General features: G+C 36.7%; 1 protein-coding gene across 2 annotated transcripts in view; it reads right to left on the reverse strand.

Moving 5' to 3' along the window:
- Hgf (hepatocyte growth factor) overlaps positions 1 to 24,130 on the reverse strand; it is a 68,892-nt gene that overhangs the window by 24,728 nt on the left and 20,034 nt on the right. For both annotated transcript variants that reach the window (XM_055612969.1, XM_055612968.1), the window contains exons 6-9: positions 21,404 to 21,524; positions 19,908 to 20,026; positions 5,781 to 5,955; positions 4,056 to 4,183 (exon numbers count right to left, since the gene is read on the reverse strand). In XM_055612969.1, coding sequence (XP_055468944.1) covers positions 4,056 to 4,183; positions 5,781 to 5,955; positions 19,908 to 20,026; positions 21,404 to 21,524 — 543 coding nt within the window. The remainder of the gene's footprint in view (positions 1 to 4,055; positions 4,184 to 5,780; positions 5,956 to 19,907; positions 20,027 to 21,403; positions 21,525 to 24,130) is intronic.

Raw genomic sequence — 24,130 nt, forward strand, 5'->3', positions numbered from 1 at the left:
GATAGATAGATAGATAGATAGATAGATAGATAGATAGATAGATAGATGGTAAATGTTTGAGAAATAGATAGACAAATGATAGATAAAAAGATGATAGATAAGTATATGGATAGATGATAAATTAATAGATAAATAAAGATGATTGATTAGAGATTCTTGATTCTATATTTCTATATACCCATGATTGTATAAAAATTTTTCAGATGAAAAGTGTTCTGGATTTTGATAGCACTGTTATTACTTCATTTAGATTAAGGAAAAGAATTTTTTAATTATTTTTTTATTTTTATATTAATTACAGTTTATTCACTTTGTATCTCAGCTGTAGCCCCCTCCCTCAGTCCCTCCCAATCCCACCCTCTCCCTCATCTCCTCCCATGCCCCTCTCCAAGTCCACTGATAGAAAGGTCCTCCTCAATTCACTATTGTATTTGTATTTCAAAGTTTATGTGTAAAATAGACAAAATGTGCTTCCTTATCTTCTGCTTCCTTAATCATTTCTCTTCTTGAACAAATGATACTTTATATTATCTTCATTTTTATTCTTCCTGAGTTGGATAGGTAACTATTGCCTAGTTTGCTAATTTTAAAAACTTTCAATTTATTCATTGATTTTATATTTTTCTGAGGTATATTTTCATTTGATTTTACTATGATTTTTTTATTTCTTTCATCTCAGTTCTTTTAGTATAGAATATTATGTTTTCTGAGTTGATAAAATATATAAACTGTATCTCTTCATAATTTACCAAGTATAATTTATCAATATTTTTAAATATGTAATTTTAAGTTTTACTTTTTGTTAACAATCTTACTAATCTACATATAAAATTAATACTTATTATAATACTTATTACAATTATATATAACGTATTATATAGTATATTTTATAGTATTGTATTATATATTTTATATATAATATGATATAATACATTATAATTATAATACTTATTATAATTAAAATAATATTAGAGTAATAACAGTTCATATGAGTATATATATATATATATAGAGAGAGAGAGAGAGAGATTGCTTTACATGTGTATGCCTACAGAAAAAAAGAAAGGGATTTGTAATATATAATTGGCATATAGTATAAACTAATAATAAGTTTAAAGTAGGTATCCTTATAACAGATAAAAAATAATATATAAGTAGGTAGATATAGAAGATATATAGGTAGATAGATCAATAGGTAGGTAAATGATAGAGAGATAGATAGGTGATATTAAACATAAATAGAAGGATGATAGAAAGATATAGAAAGATGATAGATGGATAGATAGCTAGATGGATATATACATATATAGATTGAGAGATAGATAGATAGATATAGATAGATGATTGATACAGATGATGGATGGATAGATCACATGTAGATGATTTACTGACAGATAGTTGAAAAATAAACAAATAGATGATAGATGATGGATAGATAAATTATAGATGATAGAAGATAGATATAAATAGATGAGAGATAAATAGATATATAGATAATAGACATGTAGATAGACTATAGATAGATGGATAAATAGATAATATGTAGGTGATAGATAGACACATAGATGATAGATAAGCATAACTTCAGATTGGCAGTAGCATATAATCACTTAACGGTCAGCAAATTTCTCAGCTAAATGTTGAACTTGCTGGCAGTATTTCCTGAGTACTGACTCTGTGTTTTCTTCACAGAGTGTTCCTGAAAGAGTCAAGCAGACTCTTGCATGAGCCAGGTGAATTTACTGTAATAGAATATGTTTACAAGAAATTAAAGAGAGAAAAGATGGGAAAATGGAGAGTCTAATTCAGTGTCATTTGTCCTAATTGGACAATTCGAACAAATTACTTTATTCATTGAAGTAAACTTTTGATCCTTAATTAAATATATTCATTACATAAGCAATATCATCTACTTAATCACCAAATAAAATATTTACATATTCTATTCTCTTGTAAGTAGCCCCATGTGTGTAAAAACAACTCAGTACAGGCCAGAAAGCGGAAAAACAGCTGTGTGCATTTTCTTCTACCACAAGTTCAGCAACTGTCTTAGTGAATGAGGCAGAGATGCAGAAGACTCATATGGTAACAAATGTCCCTTAATTATTGGTTTTAACTTTATTTCCAGCTGACCTTTAAGTCTCCAAATGTGTGAGATTGGCTAAAGAAACCCTTTATTGGCTCATTCTACCACTCTGTTTTCAGAGCTGCTCTTGAACAGTGGCATTGGGGAAAATCCTACAGGACAGAAGTAAATATAGGGCAATAAGCCTAAGAAATGGAGTTTTTTGGCTCTGTTGGTCTCCCTATGGAGCTCCTGTCCCCTCCAGGTCCTTCTATCTTCCCCTTCTTTCATAAGATTCCCTGCACTCACCAGTCCTGATGAAAACTGATAGACTAGGATCAGAGGGAAGTGGAGGATGACCTCCCCTATCAGTAGATTTGGGGAGGGGCATGGGAGGAGATGAGGGAGGGAGGGTCAGATTGGGAGGGGATGAGAGAAGGGGCTACAGCTCAGACACAAAGTGAATAAACTGTAATTAATAAAACAATAAATAAATTTTTAAAAAAGAAAAAAAAAGATTCCCTGCACTCTTCCCAAAGTGTGGCTATGAGTCTTGGTCTCTGCTTTGATACACTGCTGGGTAGATTCTTTCAGAGGACTCATTGGCCAGCTCTTTGATCACCTCCCCCTGGAGCCAGGGAGGGGTGGGGACAGCCTTGCCAGGCCACAGAGGAAGACAATGCAGCCAGTCCTGATGAGACCTGATAGGCTAGGGTCAGAAAGAAGGGAGCAGGTCCTCCACTATCAGCGGACTAGGGGAGGGGCATAGAGGGAGAAGAGGGAGGAAGGTTGTGACTAAGAGGAGATGGGGGTGGGACTACATCGGGATACAAAGTGAATAAATTGTAATAAATGATAAATCAATAAAAAAAATGAAATCTTGAGGTAGGATTGGACTTCTCATGACGACGGCCATGATTTTTAAGTTTACACGAACCAAAGTATGATCAAAAGAAGTATAGTTCTCAATTTACTGCACATCGACCTGTGTCTAGAGTGCAATGTTGTTACTCACCGCTGATTAATTATTTTCCACAGAATGAATTCAATCTGTCTCCTATTGCTCCCCACACAGGCTGACTTGAAGGACCTGTATGTCCAAGTCAATGGCATTTGTTCTAAACCCTGTAGTGAATGTTATCCTCACCATCACCCAGGTGGCAGTCACCTTCTTAGGCATGAACTGCTGAAACACTGCTGCTTGGCCCTAGCTGTAACCCTCCCTGAGAACTCTATTCCTATGAAGCAGCCAGTGTGATCAGCTGGAACTCATATCAGATTACATAATTTCTCAGCCTCAAAGAAACCCTTTCCTACATCAGTCAGGAAAGTTCCTGCAAAGCTGGTGTAATTTAACCTTTCTATCTTTCTATCCTCGTGGACTGGTCCATCTTTCTCAGTTGGTATAGTGTGTTCAAATTTTCAAGTATTCCCTCCTCTTGAACTACTTGCATTTTCAGTTTCCTAGGATGTTCTTCTGACTGTACGACTCTCCTTATATCACCCTATACTTTACACAGACCATCCTCCCTCACCCATGGAAAGAAGAGCACAGCACCTCTCTTCTCTCACTTGCAGCTCATTTTTCCTTTATTTAGCTGCAAATTTACAGAATTGTCCACTAGCATCTTCATTTTACACATTTCCTGCCTATTAAAAATAGTTTGGGCTGAAGAAATGGCTCAGCCATTAAAGCCTAGGCTCACGACCAAAAATATTAAAAAGTAGTTTTCTGGAGCCAGGTTTTTACTGTCATGTATTGGTACTGGCTTTCTATAGCCATCTAGAACCATACTCCCCCTTGAATAATAGCTAACTAAATAAATATTAAATGAATTAACAAGGAATGGATACATAAAATATACCATTCTGATTTCGTGATTGTCCTTGTAAGCCTCAAGAACAATTCAACAAAAAATTTAATGTGTCCTCCCTCTAGGCATTTCCCCTGGATTTAATCACACCCATACTACAAAATGTCAGCTATTACCTTGTCCACTTGACACGTCACACTTGGGAATTTGGGAGCAGTAGCCAACTCGGATGTTTGGGTCAGTGGTAAAACACCACGGTGATTCAGCCCCATCTGGATTGCGGCAATAATTTTCTCTAAGGTCCCTATTGAGAGGAAGCATGTTAAGGTAAATCGCCTACCACATTTCTGCTATCCCAGATGTATGTGTGGTTTGTATTAGAACGGTGATAATAACTTGGAACTCTGTATACACCACACACACTCCCCAGGGTAGTAAAATAAACACTGTCCTTCAAACCTCAGAGTGCATTCTCCATGCACTCTGCTGCCGGAGGGACCATAGAGGCAGCAGTCCTCAATTCTCCTCACTCAGCCTCCAAGTTTGATTTCCACTATACATGCATCATATATTTGGTATATATTATACATAATAGGGAAAACCCATAATTCTCTTTTAGATGAAATTTTACTAATATCTACTTCTCTTATTTAAAATGGAATTTGAAACTATCCAAACATTGAAATAAAGGTATTTTTCTTGCTTTATTTATGTATTTCTTTGTTATGTGTAATTTAATGCATATATTTCTTCTAATCAAAAGGATTTTTTTCCTGTTCAGAGAAGCTGCTTATTACCTTTATGAATAGTACTAAACAGTTAAGATGTAATTATAATACACATGCCTAACAGCGGAGTAAGTTGTCGGTGTAGGTCATTCCTATCTTTCATCAGTATTTTAATTAGAAATGGATGAAGAATAGAAGATAGATTTCCATGACGGACATGAGAGAATTTAAACCAGAATGACAAGTCTAAATTATATTCTTATAAAACGCTGGAAAAATCAGAATGAGATCTAGTGGGTTAACTAACACGCACGTGCATGCATACTCGTACACCCACAAATCTCCTTTCCATTTGGACCACGAGAGTTTGGAGCTCTCCATCCTGCTGTGTCAGGTTGTCTTATTAAAAGCCAATTATATAAAGCCAATATAAGTTATTTATAGGCGCTATTCCAGCAAAACCACTATGCATAGCATGCGTGTTATAAATTCCAAAAGCAACCACTTCATGTTCCTTCTAACAAGGTGGACAACTTAAAAACACATGGCAGTATTGTAGCAGCCACCCAACAAGACAGTTGGTGGGTAAGGAATTGTGGGGACTGTTTAGAGCCACAATGTAATTAACACTGGAAGCCAGTTCCTTTGATTCGGCTGATTCGCATAGTTTTGATTCCCCTTATTTGCACAGATACAGAAAGAATTGAAAACACACTTACACTACTAAAAAATACTTTTGTTCATGGGCTTTTTAAGGCTGAAAACTTAGCAGTTTGAACTGTTGATGGAAATCAAAGTGTATCGCACTGTAAAAGAAGAAAAGGCAATCCTTGTCTTCATGCAAATAAGAAAATTTGAAAATGAATGAGTCTGAAACCAGACAACTATTATGAAATGTTAATTTCTTAAATAAATCTTTACAAGAAAAACTATAATGAGGAAGAACCTAGAAATGTGTTTTATAAAATATAGTTTATCAACCCTCCAGATCAGCATTACCCAGAATGCTTGTTAAAAATGCTTATTTGAGGTCTGAAAAGAAGACTATCACCCATTTTGCCTTTACATATACCTAGGTAGGGCATTAATTTGTGATACGGAGTGAGTAAAAGCAGGCTGCTGCATTTTCCTCGGATTCTCTAAAGCTTGCAGCATTTCCCACAACTGTCTTACTTGCACTTGAAGTTTTCAGGAGTGATGTCATGCTTGTGAGGGTACTGGGAATCCCAGCGCTGACAGGGAATTCCATTCCAAATGGTGTTGCTGGTTCCCCTGTAGCCTTCTCCTTGGCCTTGAATGCATTCAGTGGTTTCCATAGGAACATCAGAGTCGTTCACAGCACCATGAGCTATTGGTGGAAAAGAAAATGAACTTAACAAAAACCTTTCATGATGCTTCACCCCTTCAGTGGCCATTGCATTTGCGGTGCCAGGGATTTTATTTTTATCATGTCTAAAGCTGAAAAGAGAGTTAAATGAAGTTAAAAATTTACACTTAACATATCACTATCTTCATTCAAATTTTCCTTTCACATTAACCTAAATTATTTTTTCTCATGAAGTTTTGTAAAGATATTTTTTTCCACATATCTCTACCAGGTACATGCTGAAACAAGTTATTTCTGAAATGACTATGGTGTCATTCTTAGTCAAGTTCCTTCAGTAAATACAAACTGAACAGCTAAATCAACAACAGTTTTCTTTTATATGTTGACTGCTGTGTAAGTTGATACATCACTTTTCTTTCCACCAAATTTTTGGGGATTAAAAAAAAATGAGTTGTTCCTATATATCTTTCCTAACTCTCTTTCTCTTTCTCTCTCTGTCACACACACACCTCAGTTACTCTGTAAAAAAAAAAATCGTGAAATTAATTTTTACCATAAGTCAGACTCATTTTGTGTCTTGAATGTATTCTCTATCAAATAGAACAGAAAACAATCCAGAAGATGAGTGTGAGGATGCCCACCGGGAATCCCCACACTAGGAAGGCTGGGAAGGGAAGGCCACAATTTGAGACCAGCCTGGACTATGCTAACATCCTGCCTCGAAACAAACCCAGAAGTAAAATACATAAAGCTCTGATTGGCTTAATAAACTCAGAAGTAAACGCCTCACTTGTTCTTTATGTCAAATCATCATACAACAATCTTTAGATAAAAAACATTTTTACCATCTTGAACAGTTTTAGATTTAAGTAAATTTTTCTGTGGCAACGCATTCTAGAACTAGATGGAATACCTGTACAAATACAGAATGGTCCATCAATGTTTTCTCTATGTAGCAGTTTAAAATTGTTAACACAGCGTTTCACTTTTCTAAGTTTATTTCTCTTTTATTTGTAGACTGATGTTTTACTTCACCAAGTTACCTGAGCTATGTTTATGCTTAGGCAAGCTAAGTACTGACTGTGTGTAGCATTATTCTATAAAGCTCTGTAAATGCAAACAAAAAACAATAAAAATAAAGAGTGGATAGTTACGCAAAAGGTTAGTTCAACTTGAAAATAATCTAGAATTCGTGGGAAATGGGCCTCAGAGCATGCCTATGGCCTTGATTATTTTAATTGAGGTGGAAAGCCCCCACACAATCTAGCGGAACAATTCCAGGGTGAGGGTCCTTGGGGGCCTAAGTAGAAAAGAGAGCTGAGCAGCACTCTTTCGTGCTTGTACTTCCTAACTGTGGCTATGACATGAAGCAGTACTTCAAGCCTTTGCCTTCTTGACGTTCCCACCATGTGGACTGTGACTTAAAACTGTGAGCCAGAATAAGCCCTTTCTCCATTAAGTTGCTTTTGTTGGGGTATTCTCTCACAGTAAACAATGGTTTTCCTCTAATTTCTCTTAAAACTTATTATAATAATAACTTAGCTCTAATTCATTTAAAATATGTAACATTTTATGCATTTCTTTTATAAAATAGAACTGTTGCTCAAAAAATTCTAACTTTAATTCAAATAAAATTTGAATTAAACTTTAATTTAATTAAACTTTAATTCAAATTCAAATAAAGATAACAATGTTCAGCGATTGCCATTAATGTTGCTATTTGAAAGCAATATATGAAATAACATATAGTGATAGATGGGTAGATGGACGATAGATGACAGCTTCATAAGTAATAAAAAAACAATGTTCTATTAAGTGACTTAGATAGAAGTTTATACTGAGGACCCAAGACTTAATTTCAATATTATTTAAAAGCCTTTGATATAATGCAAAATGAGATGGATTTCACTGTCCCCAATAACTATATTTCATTAAAGTTACAAATCATTGGGAACTTGCTCATTATCTGATGGAATGTTTTTATACAGAAACAGGTTTTATTTATTTTTTATTACTTACACTTTATTCACTTTGTATCCCAGCTGTAGTTTTCTCCCTAGTCACCTCCCAACCTCACCCTCCCTTTCTCATCACTTGCCATGCCCCTCCCCAAGTCCACTGATAGGGGAAGTCCTCCATCATCCCTTCCCTCTGACTCTGACCCTCGTCTATCAGGTCTCATTAAGACTGGCTGCTTTGTTTATCTTTTAATTACAGATATCTGTAAAGTATGAGAGAAAATTACATTAAATAGTAAAGTTCTCTCTCTCTCAAAAAAAAAAAAAAAAAAAAAGACTGGCTGCATTGTCTTCCTCTGTGGCCTCTTAAGGCTGATTCCCCGTCAGAGGGAGATGATCAAAGAGCCAGCCACTGAGTTTATGTCAGAGGTAGTCCCTGTTCCCATTACTAGGGAACCCACATAAAGACTGAGTTTCCATGGGCTACATCTGGGCAGGGGTTCTAGGTTATCTCCATGCATGGTCTTTGGTTGGAGCATCGTCTCAGAAAAGACCCCTTTGCCAGTGTTTTGGATCTGTTGCTTTCATTGTGGAGCTCCTATCCCTTCCAGGTCTTTCTTTTTTCCCCTTCTTTTTTAAGAATCCTTGTACTCTGCCCAAAGTTTGGCTATGAGTCTCAGCATCTGCTTTGATACCCTGCAGAATAGAGACTTTCAGAATTCTCACTGTGGTAGGCTCCTGTCCTGTTCCCTGTTTTCTCTCTCTTTTGATGTCTTTCCCATTTGCCTTTCTGAGTGAGGATTGATCATCTTACCCAGGGTCTTCCTTCTTGCTTAACTTCTTTACTTTTAGATCATTTCTATAGTTCGTTATTAGAAACAGGTTTTAAAACATGTTTTTTTTTTCTTTAGGAGTATAGATTTTAGTATGTTTATCCTATATTATATGTCTAATAACCACTTATGAGTGAGTATATACTATGTGTGTATTTCTGTTTTGGGGTAACCTCACTCAAGATGATCTTTTCTATTCCATCGATTTGCCCACAAATTTCATGATTTCTTTGTTTTTAATAGCTGAGTAGTATTCCATTGTGTAAATATACCATTATTTCTGTATCCATTCAATTCCTCCATTGAGGGACATCTAGATTGTTTTGAAACTCTAGGGAATATGCTCAATCCTCATTCAGAAGATTAAACACGATAGACATTGGAAGCAGGAGAAGACAGGGAACATGACAAGGCTGCCTACCACAGACAGCCTCTGAAAGACTACTGATCAAGGTATCTAAGCAGAGGCTGAGACTCATAGCCAAACTTTGGGCAGAATGCATGGAATTTTATGAAAGAAGGGGGAGATAAAAAGACGTGGAGGGGACTGGAGCTCCAAAAGGAGATCAACAGATCCATAAAAATTGAGCCCTGGGGGCACTTAAGAGAATGATATGCCAACCAAGGGCAATACATAGAGAGGACCTAAATCCCCGGCTCAGATGTAGCCCATAGACTCCATCTCTAAGTGGGTGCCCCAATAAAGGGGTCAGGGGCTGAATCTGCCATGAACTCAGTGGCAGGCTCTCTGATCACTTCTGCCTGGCACAGTCTTGCCAGGCAACAGAGGAAGACAATGCAACCAGTCCTGATGAGACCTGAGAGGCTAGGGACAAATGGAAGGGGAGGAGGACTCCCCCTATCAGTGGACTAGGGGAGGGATATAGGGGGAAAAGAGGAAAAAAGGATGGGATTGGGAGGAGACGAAGGAGGGAGACACAGCTGATGGATAGAAATTGAATAAATTGTAATAAATGAGAATAATAAAAAAATAAGATAAAATGAAAACAAAAATGGTACTTTTTCTACTGTGTAAAGCTTCTTCTAGACTAAAAAAAAGTCATACAGGTTATCTAGAAGCAGGACATTCTGCCTCAGCTCACCATTCATTATTCAGTATGACTATAAATATTGACAAGAACCTATTCCCGTTAATATTTGAACATTACATAGAGGTTTCAGTTAAAAGATAAGTTGAAATCTATTTAGTGAAGAAGATTTTTGAGGTTAATAAAGATGACAATAACTCATTAGGAAATCAGTAGCTGGCAGATGCAAAAATTATGTTATTGTGAGCAATAACATAATTACAGAAACAATGAGGAGTAGAGAAATTTTCATATGAATAAGCACATTTTTAAATTTCAGGAAAACCTACATTATAAAAATTGTGACTCTAAAAGAAATCAAAGAGAAAAAGAACATGCAGTTGGGTGGATACAGAAGGAGCAAGATCAGGGAGGATTTTAGAAATTGAAAAGAATGTTATGAAAATATTTTTTGTAAAAGTTAATTTAAACAAAGGAAATCAATTATACAGCTATATTAGGAAACTATCTCACTAATGTTTCAGCCACTCTAATGTCAGGGTCAAGCTGAGAAGGCTCTGCTGCTACAGTTAACTTTATCTCAGCTGAAAAAGTTTCCAAGCAGAAATAATTAAGAAACGTTCTGCTTTTAAGTGAAATTATAAAATGCCTACCATTTAAAGTGTTAGGTTGATTGTTCACCTCAGCTTTTAGTCACATATTGCTTCATATTGCCTCATTTTATATCACCATCATCATAATTATTATTATAATTACAGTTTGAAGATTTTTTTTTTATTTAGGGCCGACTTCCTTTTCAGTCTTTCAAAGGATGGAATTACAACCAAGCTTACCACTTCAAGAGAATATTTTAGAGATTTTGATGGAAAAATTATTTTAGGAAGTCATTCTTTGCTGAAAAAAATACAGTAGTATGGTAGAGAGAGACATCAAAATAATGAGGGGCTGAGAAGACGGTCTGATCAGTAAGGTACCTTCCTCACATATTGGAGCCCTCTAGTTCAGATCTGCAGCACACACCGAAAATCTGTGTGGTCCAGTGGGGATTGTAGACCAACATAGAGTGGATGGTCAGTGGGAATGGGCAGAGAAAAGCAGAGGTCAGAGTTTCAAAAACTCTGAATAATTGGGGAAGATGCATATTGTCAATCCTTGGCCTCCACAACACATGCATGAGGACAGACGTATTTGTACACATACATGCAGACGTGCACACATACACAAACATACATAGGCTTAATAATGATAATCATGTTTATTTAATAAGGCAATAAGCATCTGTAACTTTGTAGAATTTTAAGTATCTTGGTTTTTATTTTTATTTTAATTTATTGGAAACGTATTATTTTAACCACAAAGGAAAGTATTGAGCTAGTATTTTTGGTAAATACTAAATTCAGGTTAGTATATCTGTACTGATTTCACTTCACATGCAGCTGCTAGAGGCGACCTCATCAATAACTACATAATTCTGCAGTGAATATAATAAACAATTTGGATGAGTGAAGATATATTAATAAAAATACTTAGGGCAACTAAGTAACTTTAATCAATGACACTTATTATGAGACTCTTTGAAGCTGTTTAGTAAATATTATCTGATGAATGATAAATATTATTCATGATAAATGATTTGTCCACAGACCATTTAACTATAATATAAATGTCTGATGTCACTGCTCACATACTTATTGTTCAAATAAAATAACGTATTTCTGAACTGCAATAAAAAAAAAAATAGGCTCCTTCTGCTGTCCTACTCTATGAACACCAAAACTTGGAGCAAAAGGAAAACAAATGCTTCATGATAATTGATTTGGAAAGGGCTGTCAAATGTTGGGAAAGGCATTCCTTTGTACTTAATCCTTTAGCATGGGACTTGAATTGAAGAAGGTTTGAAAGAGCCTTTAGTGGCCATTTGAAGAGTTAAAGAAGAGCAACATTGTAGCCAAATATCTGTTGAAGCTGATCAGCTCAAGATAAAACAGCATACTTTTGAGATACATCACCACCACACACACAAATATTTTTGCAAGTATGTCTACCAAGTTCATGCTGAACATACCAGGAACTCTTCTGAGAGTTCCTCACAAATAAAATATTTGTCAGGGGTGTCAGTGGTGGCCAGGCTTTGGAAGCAGATGGAATGATATTTAAGTGCTCTTCTGTGGCCTAGGAGTACAGGTATGTTTGTCCTTGATGATTGACAAAAAGTTTCTATTTGGAAATACTTTAAGAAGCACACTATTCGGTATCGAAATTCCCAATGTCTTATTACAAAGCTGTGAAACACAATGGGGGCTACTTGGAATAATAGTTTCACTCCTGGTTTGGATGCAGTGTCCTGGTGGCCAGAACATTTGAAGGCAGTTTGCAAATTTGAATAGATATTTTTAGATGGAGAGGACTGGGTTATCTAATTCCTAGGGCAAGCATCTTTTCTAAATAGAAACAGATCTCCGAAGACAGATCATCCAGGCATGGTGGCATTTGGCAGGCTAAAGAGAGTGTGGTTCAAGAGGTCAAGGCCAGCTTGGATAGACTAAAAGACCCTATTTTAAAGAAGTAAGTAAACAAATTTAATTAGTGTTCTCTGTGAAAATCTTGCTTGACTTTTGAAGAGAAACTTTTTATTTGTTTTTGTTTTTTAAGAGAGTTTCTTGTCTTGGACTCACTTTTTAGACCAGGCTGGCCTCAACCTCACAGAGATTTTTTTAAGAGAGGGTTTCTGTCTTGGACTCACCTATTAGACCAGGCTGGCCTCAATCTCACAGAGATCTGCCTCCCTGAGTGCTGGGATTACAGGTATGTGCCACCGTGCCTGGTTGAGAAACTATTTGTTTTTTAAACTGATATCTATGAATGGGAACTAGAATGTCAGAGTCTCAAAGAGCCACACCCAGGGCTTAATCATGTTTATACAAACTAGTAAACCCTTATGTCCTTACATTCACAACCCTTGCCAAAAATAATTCAGCTTTTTCAACGGAGGGAAGCAGCCTGACACCCTCCCCTGTGGGCGTGCACATGCGTGTAGAGACCAAAGAGTTCATCAAGTATTTCAGAGAAAGAAAGCAGGTGCCCTGTTCTCACGTGGATGCTAGGGATACAGACTCAAGTCCTCACACTTGCAGAGCACATTCTTACCCACGGCCCCTGGTGCACCTCCCTAACCCATACTTCTATCCTTTTCTCGGTAGTTAAGAATAAATTGCTTGGCACACCAGTGAGCAAACACCTGATTTGATTATCCCCTGGAGTTCATCCCACCTCGTAGCTTCATAAACAGCTACTGAGGGGTAATGAAAAACTGGATTCACCCCATGATGGTCTCCAGAGACTCGAGTACAGTATGTAAAGCCGCTCTCCAGTCAACAGTACTTGTGCTTCTTGGACCACAAAGGGCAGGATCAGACCCACTGTAAATTTAAAGAGCTTCTTGTTTCAAAGTTGACATGGGAAAGCAGTAAAGACCTCCAAACTGCAAACCTCAAATTGCTTGCACGTTTGCTCTCCATGTGAAGCCAGTGTTCATACTGAAACATTTCCCTGGAATTTGTCCAAGTCTTTTCTGGTACAAAATACACAGGAGACAAGGCATTCATGAAAGGTCTTCAGTTCCATAGTATTATTTCTTAGAAGATGACTTGGAAAAGCCATCCAACTGAAAGACTTTTCCCTTGAGAAGGATATTGATAGTGTGATTTTTTTTTTCCTGACTGAGAATATAATACAAATTTTATTTATATGAGTCTCTTCTCTGGCCTTGAACTTCCAATAAAACTCAGTGAAACAGTCAGATTTCTTTAAGAAGAAAAACAATTTGTCATAAATAGTTTCCCAGCATATGAGCACACTGAAGTTTTAAACATAGTGATACTTTCTTTTTAAATGGCCTTAGAGTGAGTATCACCACAAGGAAGGCTTTTGTATTTGTTATTGGTGGCTATTTTGTCATAAGAAGATGCCAAGTAGTTTAAGCAATGGTGATTTATTTTCTCACAGTTCTGTGGACTGGGAAGACCTAGACCAGCCTCCTGGTCAGCTAGTTCCTAATGAGAGCTCCTTTTGTCCTATAGATGGCTGACTTCTTGCCTTGTCCTGGAATGATAGAGGAACAGAGGAAAAAAAACCTTTTTCTTTCATTATAAGACCCTCATTCCAACTAGCTTTTGGCCTTTTCTTAGAACTCTACTTAATGTTAAATCCCTTTTAAAATACTTCTGCCAAAATATAATTATGTGGGGATTTAATGCTACAACATTCAAGTTTAGGGATTGTACAATTCAGTCTATTGAAATACCACAAATAGGTGCCTGAGTTTTGAAAGACCTGGGTAGTATATACTTCTGAAATGTCTCTTGTCAAATACAAATCTTCTACAAGTTTAAAAACTGAGAAAGAAAAGAAGAAAAGGAATAACAGAAATGAGATAACACAAGAGCAGCAAAAATTAAGTCAAGAAACAGCAACAACCACAGTAGCCCAGCAAACCTTGAAGCCTAAGAATGAGCTTAGTCACAGAAAAAAAATGGGAATAACATATTAGTCCTTATTTATGTGGAAATCAAAATCATAGAAAAAATACCAAGAAACATAAAAAAGAAAAGTGAAAAATTCCAACTTTCTAAGAATTAACCTTCATTTATCCACACCTTTTTATTAAACTCCTACAATAGCCAAACACTGCTTAATTAGTGCCTCCAGATTTGAGTAGAAAGACAAATTAAATTGAATTAAAAAAATAAATAAAGATTCCAACTAGTTAAGGACATGAAAGGAGAGGTTTATATGGTGTGAATGTAGAATAAAGGTTAAAATAAGGTATTTATCTGGGCCTTGTGGCATATAAATTTAATCCCAATGCTCAGAAAGAAGAAGCAGGCAGATTTCAGTAAATTGGCCGTCAGGTCTACAGAGAGAATATTAAGGCAACCAAGGATATAAAATAAAATATTGATTCATAAATAAATAAATAAGTTATAAATAAGTGGCATTTAACCAAGTCAAGGGTAAAATTTAGAAATTATAATGAAAATAGTACTTAATGGCATACATCTGTAATTTAGCATCTGGGAAGCAAAGGCAGAAGGATGTCCCTAGTATAAGCCAGCTGGAACTATATAATATGTTCCAGGTATCCAGAGCTATACACAGTGTCATCCTGTCTCAAAAAAAAAAAAAAAAAAAGGAGGAAGAGGAGGAGGAGCAGGAGGAGAGAATATTGACAAAATGATGGCTAACTTAAAATTTACACAAGGTATGGGTTTAAACTAGACAAGGTAGGAGAGAAGAAAGATGGTAGTTCAAGGCAGAAGGAATATGAGGAGAAAAGGAATTATGGGAATTCAAAATACATGAGATAGTAGAAGAAAAACAAACAAACAACCAAACAAAAAAACCTGTACCTGGAACAGAAAGCAAGAACTTCTAGAGAGAAAGCTGGTAGATTCTGAGTCACTTAGGACATTGAAAATGTGGAAGAGAAGTTAAAGATGCTTTGATTTTTCAACATTTGGAATCAAAGAAATATCCAATGTATTTCAGTTATTACTTCCTCTCTTTTTTATTCCTCTCTCTCTCCCTCCTTGCCTCCCCACTCCAATGTGTGTGTTACAGTCCAGCTTATGGATAAAAAATAATGACGCCAGAATTTTAAAAACATCATTGGTTTTGTAGTGTTAAGAAGAAAACAGAAGAAGAAAACAGTGAATAGAGTGATAACTCAGAAAAGCATTCACCAAATACTTATGATGAAAAGTGATATTTTATGGCATAAAAGGGACAGTGAATGAGTCAAAATGGCCAATGAAAAAAAATCACAGAATGAAGTGGAAATTTCTGGTTTCTTTTGAAACGTGTCATGTAATTTTTTTTTTTTTTTGTCGTTGTTGTTGTTATTTTAGTCCCAAGTGTGGGATGTGGGAATGTTTATTCCTCCTAAGGAAAACAGCCTCAGTGAACAGACGAGTGATGTTTGTCAGCTGAAGACTAACTGGAGTGAGGGTCTTGGTTTGTGTAAGCTCAAAAACATCCTCCAGAGGACTCTGAACAGCGAAAAGTAGAAGCCCACAGACAGTGGGACAATGCTTTGAAACAATTCAGGTCCCTTTGCTCATTTTCACAGAGAAAAAAATTCTCCAGAGAACTTTTCGTGCTTCTTTGGCAGAGTTTTGTCGCTTCGGAGGAGTCTGGCCGCTTTTGGTAGGTGGAACCACCACTTCCGCTGTTGCTTGCTGTTTGCTGCTCTGCTTTGGACTGCTGATATTCTGGCTACTGAGATTGATATATCCTCAAAGAACCCAAGGACCCTAATCAGCAGAAAATAGCTAAAAGGGGTCTACAGCCCCTTTTTCTACTAATCTCCTACCTAAGGTGTGTGTGTAGAAGGAAAGTAGAGGCATTTAAGAACCTTAAATAGAGTTTTTTGTTTGTTTGTTTGTTTGTTTTTTGTTTTTGTTTTTGTTTTTGTTTTTTTAATCTAGGCCTGCAACAGAAGACTAGACAGACAGCTGTAAGTGAGGCATTAAACAGGAAATATGGGAGCGAGTTCCGGAGCTGGGATTACTTTGGGATTTTAGATTCTGAACTGGATAAATGATTGTAGTAAGCATTCAAATGAATATTCAAATCATAGAACAGACACTACTGCAAGATTATTGAAGAAACTCAGAGAAAAATATTGACAGTACAAGTTACCTGGCAGGTAAGTTACTGGTGGTAGGAGACTGAGGTCAATGGAGGAGACAACAGCTATATTCTGATACATGCACTCTACAGGACCAAAGCAACATTCACTGACCTAACATACACCCGACTTTCCCTAGAACTTCAGGGGCCTGCAGTACTAGCTTCACAATAGTACTCTGTGATCATTTGTGCCCAAAAAACTGAAGACACAAGCAAACAAAAAGTGCTTGGCTGCCTCCTATAAAGAGGGCACTATTTAAAAACAAACAAACAAAAAACCCAAAAAACTTCTAATTTACAAAAGACTATAATATCATAGATTTCTCTATTTCTGAAACATTACAGATTTTCTTATTAAAACTAAATGTATTACTATTCAATGTTCTTACTATTACTAGTGAATTCACATGCTTTAAATTTCTAATATAGTAAGCATTGGATCACATAACCCACAGAGATATACTGAGAACGAGCTTTCGGTCCAAGAAGTTTGTAAATTGACTTAAACAATCAGTGAAGCTTTCTAAGAGACATTAGTCACAAAAGAGTTTCACAAACACCAGAACACTAACATACCTGGTACAATTATTTCTGACCAATATACGGAACAAACTCGTTAAAAATTATGAACTTGGCCCAGGAAAAAAAAAAAAGCATAAATAGGAAGCCAGTATTCCATTCAGGCACTACACAAGATTTGCAGTCTTGTGATTTACTTCTAGTATCTTATATTTTCATATGCTTTGGGCTCTCAAAAGGTATACAGCTGAAATGTTGTGGGCTTCTGAGATTTGTGAGGATATCACTTTGTGAGGAATATGTTGTGAAGGAAGGTCCAGAAGCCTTCTGTAGAGCACTCTGGCACATGTTTACAGATGGCGACCAACATCCATCCTTCACTTTCAGAAACACACTGACTATAGGATAAAGCTTAGAAAGAGGGGTAGGCACTAACTGGAAGTTCATTCATCAGAAAAAGAAATAATACCATTCAAGTTGTAGCTCTGGGAGTCACGAAATTCTTTATCAAGACAGTCTCAGCTATGCTTTGGCAGCTCACATTGAAGCTCTGAAATTTCAATGTGACCATAGAACTTTGTCCAGCTCAGTCACATTTTTATCCTGTACAGTTATGAACACTGTAACACACAGCAGTAACTCAGAGAATCCATGTCTCACAGAAAGTGGCAAAGCGTCCTGCTTTTGCCCTCTCCTGGCTAACACTGCCTCACAGCCAAGGCTTTTCTGTTCCCCAACATCATACAGAAGAGTGGATTTAGAGGCCACTCATCTAATGTAGGTACATCCCGTTCTTCACCTAATACATCTCACATTTAGTTAATACACTGGGACACTAATCTCTATCTTCACCCCACTTCCAACTCTTCCCAATGTGACATATAGACTTTAGATTCTACCTCTTGAATACTGTTCACATCCTTCCCCGCTTTGTCTTCTCACTTCCCACTTTGCCTGTTCCTTTAATTTATACCCTATTTCTTCATTGCTTGTATTTTATGTACTTTTGTCGGTGTGTCTTTTACCTCTCATCTCGTTATATTGCTCTGAAATAAGTTCATATATTGAAATTGAATTGTTAAAATTCCTATGATTATAGGACAAACACACAAGTGCATACATGTATATATATTTATATATGTGTGTGTGCTTTATGACATTTAGAGATAAACTATTACTAATAATCCACATTGGCGACTGTCATAAATGTTTAATGTCTTTTTAAATATCTCTTTTATTGGTGTCTCTGTTGTTTTCAGACCTCAAGGCGATAGATTATAGCAAAATTCAGGCGGTATTAGATAATGTGCCTTTGTTCCATAATTAGAAAAGTATAATAATGAAAGTGACATTCTTTATTTCCTTTTCCAATCTCTTTTTCAAACATCCTTATGATTTGGTTTATAGCCATGAAGGAGAGTGGCCTCAGGTTCCCCAGCATACATGTGCCAGTCAAAAGGCGGATGTGTATGTAGAATACGTGTCAACGTAGGTTGTGTGCTGTGAGTACATATTCCTGGTCTGGTCCCCTGTGCGTTCATGTGTATGTGTGCTAGTCCTTATTCCAGGAAAAAAAAAAAAAGTTTTAATAATGCCTAGATCACAAACAATTGGTGTACTGTATCTAACGGATCTGAAAAGATGGAAAGTCGAGTATGATTAAATAAGTCAGTGGGTGGAACTAATCCAGCCTCAACACAGTGCCACTGTCACAGGAGTCATCTTAGATTTTAGAGGACGAAACAGATGATTCAGTCTCCCTGGAACATTGTGTCTCAGCTGAGAGGCTTCCAGATTCTGCAACCACTTCACATATGTCGTGTCCCTTCTCTATGTCTTCATGACTTGCCCAAATACTTTCTTTTATAAGTGGGTCTAAAATTTACACTGATAGTTCAGCACTCTGAATCATGTCGTATGGCTTATTCAGAAGGCATTCCTCATCAAGGTTGCACAGGGAAACATCAAATAGCTGTCCATGACCCTATGATTTCATGTTATGTTGGGTGCAGGCACATGATTTTAGATAAATCATTTCCTTATATATCTCTATACCAACATATAACTTTAAACTATAAGACCAACTTACAGCATTATTACTGCCTCATAATTGCATGCAGTTCTACGTATCTTAAAGCATTTTAGATTCCAGCGGCAAAAATAAAAAAATCATGTAAAAGCATGTCTCTATCTAATTATTATTACATAGTATAACTTCAAAGAAAGGGAAAAAACATGGATTTGATCTAAAAAAGAGTACCACATTCACAAATTTAAAGGGATATCACAAGTAGGAAGATATTTAGCTTGTATCCTAAGACTTTTGCTAAGAACCAGCATCTGGAAGCAGAGCTTAGGAACATAGCAAGCTGAAACAAAATGTACGCCATATTCAAGGGCAGCCAGAGGGAAGCCATCACTCTCTAAAAGTTAAAGACACCTGTGAGAATCTTCATGAGGCATAGTTTCCCCCATCACAGGGTCTACCTTTATCCAAAAGAGGTTTGCTGTCAGATGACAGCTCCAACTCACAGACCAGAGGCAGTGAAAGGATCCAGGAGAAGGTGGTAAACTCTAAAGTGGTTGCAGACATAAGAACTTTACACAGGCGTGCACATTCCCTGATCATTCTCTTTCAATGGGCTTTTTTTAATTTTAATTTCTTGGTATCATTAAGCCACAAGCATTTACCACCATACATGTACATGTATTTATATCCATACCCTTGTATCCCTCTCCAAACAACTGCTATATGAAAAGGTTGCAAAGGTTGGGTAGGACGACCCAACACAGTCTTAAAATATTAAAACTCATGCATACCGAGATATCAAATAAAATAGTTGTTAAGCTATCTCCCCAATAACTGCTGCTTAGATCCAGGCTGTTAGAGGAAAAGGAAGCAATAAATTTGACCCCCAACTTACCACACATTTTAATTGCACAATACTCCCAAGGGGTATTCGGGTCAAGAGTGTAGCACCATGGCCTCGGCTTGCCATCAGGATTGCGGCAATAATTATCATCAAAGCCCTTGTCGGGATATCTGCAAAGCACACCAAGAAAAGTGTCACGTAAATCTGCCTGGAGACACCACACAGCCCTCAAGTCACAGAAGAGCTTTCCGCTTAGCTTAGATGCTAGAGCTGAGGACAAGTCTCCCTCCTCTTCTTTAATAGGGCCAACTGTCACTAACTGCCCAAGCTAACTTACATATTCCGTTAGTGACACAGTATCGTCCTCTTTGTTACTAAGTTGGGTCCATTTTGAACCTGACCACCAGTTAGGATCTCCAACTACCTCTCTGTTTCACTGAGTCCAATTAAAGACAAATTCCACAAACGTGACCTTGTGTAGAATGCTCATTAAGGGAGCAGGTTCTTTTCTAGGGCAGGCTTAAACTTCAAACTGAAGTCAGGTTTCAATAGCTCTGCTGCTAATGACAAGCTCAGTGTTGGAACTGGAGCCTTGCTAGGTCGTGCCCTCACCTCCACTGGAGCAAGAGACAAACTCCATCACACCACTTTCTCCACATCCCACCTCCCTTTAAATTAGCAGCGTCCTGAACTGGTGATTTGAATTTAATTGCTACCATATCCTTTCTGTTCTTACTTAAAAGAAATGACATACGTTTAAAAAGAAAAGAGCTTTAATTCCATTTATAAGAATAAAAGAGAAGACATCAACAAAAACGGAGGGGAAAAAAATTTGAAAAAGGCGATTTACACCAATTTCCAAAGGAAGGTAGATATCAACTATCCTAATTATTTGCACTTTATTTTGTTATTATAAAATTAATTACACTTTGATTTCTTTTCTCAACTCAAAATTTTCACATGAAAAGTCTGTTTTAGCAATCTTAAAATACATGAGAATAAAATAACCAAATGATGTTTTTGTGTGTTTTGTGTTTCTTTTTATTATGGACGTGAACTATGTTAAGGGATTAGCCATACAGCCCAAGTATCAGGAAGACACTAAACAAAGCTCGGTTGCATATAGGCTATCTGTGGAAAGGCTGGGCTTATCAAAGCAGCCATTGCTTTATTAGTTGCACTGGACTCTTTGCTTTGCTTAGTTCTGCCTGTTTATTGCTATGGGAAATAAGAGGAGACTTCCGCTACTGCTTCCCTTATGCGATTTCTGCTCAAAATTTTTACATACTTGAGCAACTCAGTTGAAAGTGAAGCTACTGCCCCGAAATGTCTGCTTATAAATTCTCTCACCCCGAGACTCCTTTCTGCAAACCTGAAGCCTCCCGCAGCTCTGGTAGAAGCCAGGATATTAAGGTTAATTCCACGTTATCTGTCCCGTATCCCACTAGGAAGGAGCAGATGAAGATGTTTCCTGCTGGTTTGTTACAGAATGAAGAATGGTTTGTAAAGAGAAGGATCTATGGGAGCAAGATCTGGTGAGATTTTACCTTTCTGGCAAGAATTTGTGCCGGTGCGGTGTCTGATGGTCCCAGCGCTGACAAGTCTTTCCTGATTCTGTGTGGTCCATGGGACCGCGGTAACTCTCACCATTGCAGGTCATGCATTCAACTAATAAAATTAAAGTATGCTGCGTTAATTGTTTCTGCTAGTAAAACCAACGCCATTGTTCTGTTTAAAGAACAATAAATTAATTAGTTATTTTTAACACCCAAACCTCTGTGCATACCACCTTCATTTTAAATTGGGGTCTATGCCCATAAATAGCAGTATAAAATAATACTTCTGGGATGTATCATGTAACTTAAATATTTTTATGATCTTTCCATACAGATTTAGCATAAGGACCTAATGCTGCCTAATTGTCGATAACTATTCAAAAATACATCAAAATTGGACGGATAAGATAGACAATTGCAGAATGTTGAACTACTGTGCGAGATCTCAGTATGTGTGGATCCTGAACAGAATAGTACTTTTCTCTCAATCTGCCATCTAAACACATAACAATCTTATGACTTCAACTGACTATAGATTATATTACTACAATCCATTAAAGATTAATGTACTCTAGGGACCAATCAAACAATTGGTCTGCTACAACTTAAATAACACAGCATATATAAGTACGTATATACATACATGTATATGTACACACACACACACACACATACATATCTCTTCTGTTAGTAAATGCTCATGCTGAGTAGATGGACAAGCTAACATTCTTACCTACCTTAGGACAGAAGATGACCTGCTACTGAACTCCGTGCCCCCACTCTTTAAAAAAAAACGTATAAACTGATCTAATTATGCAGGATCATACTGATGATTCTGTGGGTTAATTAATTGTTCACCTCTGGCTGGTCTCAAGTCATACTGAAAACTGAGTCACATCAACTAGCTGCAAATGAGATTTCTCAAACCAAAGGTTGATTTGTAGCACAGCAAGCATCCTGTGGAATAAATCATTGCTTGGCTCTCCTACGAATCCGGCCAGCTTCCCCACACACATCATTTGTATCTTGTGAGCACTGATCGTCTAACTTTAGCTGAAGTGAGGAAAGATATTAATGTTAAAATTAATTTATCCACTGGATTCTTGCCTAATGAATATTGGGAGTGTTTTGGTATGTGACATTAGAATGATCTCTTCTTTTGAAATGTTTAATTTTATAACAGGACATTAACTATTAACTGTCTAGAATATAGGATCCATGTACTGGATTGGTCCATATATTTTCTTTTCATATGGGATAATTTATGAAGTTAAGACAAGGGACCAGTTCAGTGCCTTTCATGTGACGTGACATTTACCCAGGACACAATCAATAGGTATCTGACTGCCAATGGGAGAGCTCATGAAGAAAGGTATTCACTTTAACCATAGTCATTTCCACACTAAAATGCTCAACATGGGTAATGTCTCATCACAGTTCAACTTTCCATGTGAATGGAACAAATTTGTTCAGTTATCCGCATCTCTTAAAGGATGTTAGCTCTGATATTTTCAATGAAAATTGTCGCTTGCTTTCTTGTATTCAGTGAAAAAGGTGACTGCATACGACATAAGCTTCCAAATGTAAACATTCCATTGCAACGTACCACTCATAACTGGTTCCTGCAGTTTGTAATAATATATCTACTACCAAAATCCAATATAATAACTTTCTGGGAACCATTACTGTGGAAATTATTTTTAAATATTTTTGGCTTATTTTTTAACAGCATTAGGAAAAAAAATGGTACACAGATGAAATTAATGACTACACAAACATGACTACGTTCCAGAACAAATGGGGTTGATCAATGTGCCTCCACATTTAGTGTGTATAGATGTCTCCTTCAGATACCGTAATAGTCAAATCCTTGTTAAGCAGGTTTAGGCTAGCTTATCAATAAAAAGGTCCCAGAAGACAGCGATGCTATTGGCCCCAGGGTCTCTCTGTGTGATCTAATCTAAACTTCTAAGAGCAGGAGGTGATAGTTTTGAGGAGACTAGTTTCCTTGGACTTTAAAATCTAGATAAAAATTGATAAAGAAAACAGGACCAATATGCGATAAGTGTGGCATAATGTGATAAGAAATAAAGTGTAAGTTAGAAAAAAAAAATAATGTTAGGCTTTACTAGGCAAAGCCATTGTTGTCAGTGTATGAAATGAACAGGTCTTCTGAAAGGCCTGAGAAGTCCCTCTTTTAGAAATTACAAAAGAAAATTCAATCATAGGATTTTACTTAATTTTATAAGTATAAACCTATTTGATAATTACTAAACCTCATCCATAATAAGGTAATCTTTGCAACTTGTTACTTAAACCTAAGGACAGTGACAACCAAGTCATCATGTTGTTTAAGCACGATGGATTTTGAGAGTTCTTTTTTCCTATTTTCGTTCACATCATATGTATGTAGTTTTTATGTTTTGTAATATCGCTTTTATTGATAGTCTATTGTTCATGGGTGTACTGACAACACTGCCTTTTTTGAATTCTCTTCATTAAAAGACATATAAAACCTGGCTCATTTGGCTAAAATCTAAAATCTCACTGTTCAACTCAGGATGCCAAGAATGTGTTTAAGCCATGTGACAGGTGTCCGTTCACTTCTCTCAGAGGTTTAATCTCCTGTTGTCAGACCTCTGTGCTTATCTGCAACCTTTAGTGGCATGGTGACCAACAGTAGCACGTTTCTCCCATACCACTGAAGAATGTTCTTCC

The sequence above is a fragment of the Psammomys obesus genome, unplaced genomic scaffold (assembly GCF_907164565.1).
Source record: "Psammomys obesus unplaced genomic scaffold, mPsaObe1.curated_primary_1811, whole genome shotgun sequence".
In the NCBI taxonomy this organism is placed as follows: domain Eukaryota; kingdom Metazoa; phylum Chordata; class Mammalia; order Rodentia; family Muridae; genus Psammomys; species Psammomys obesus.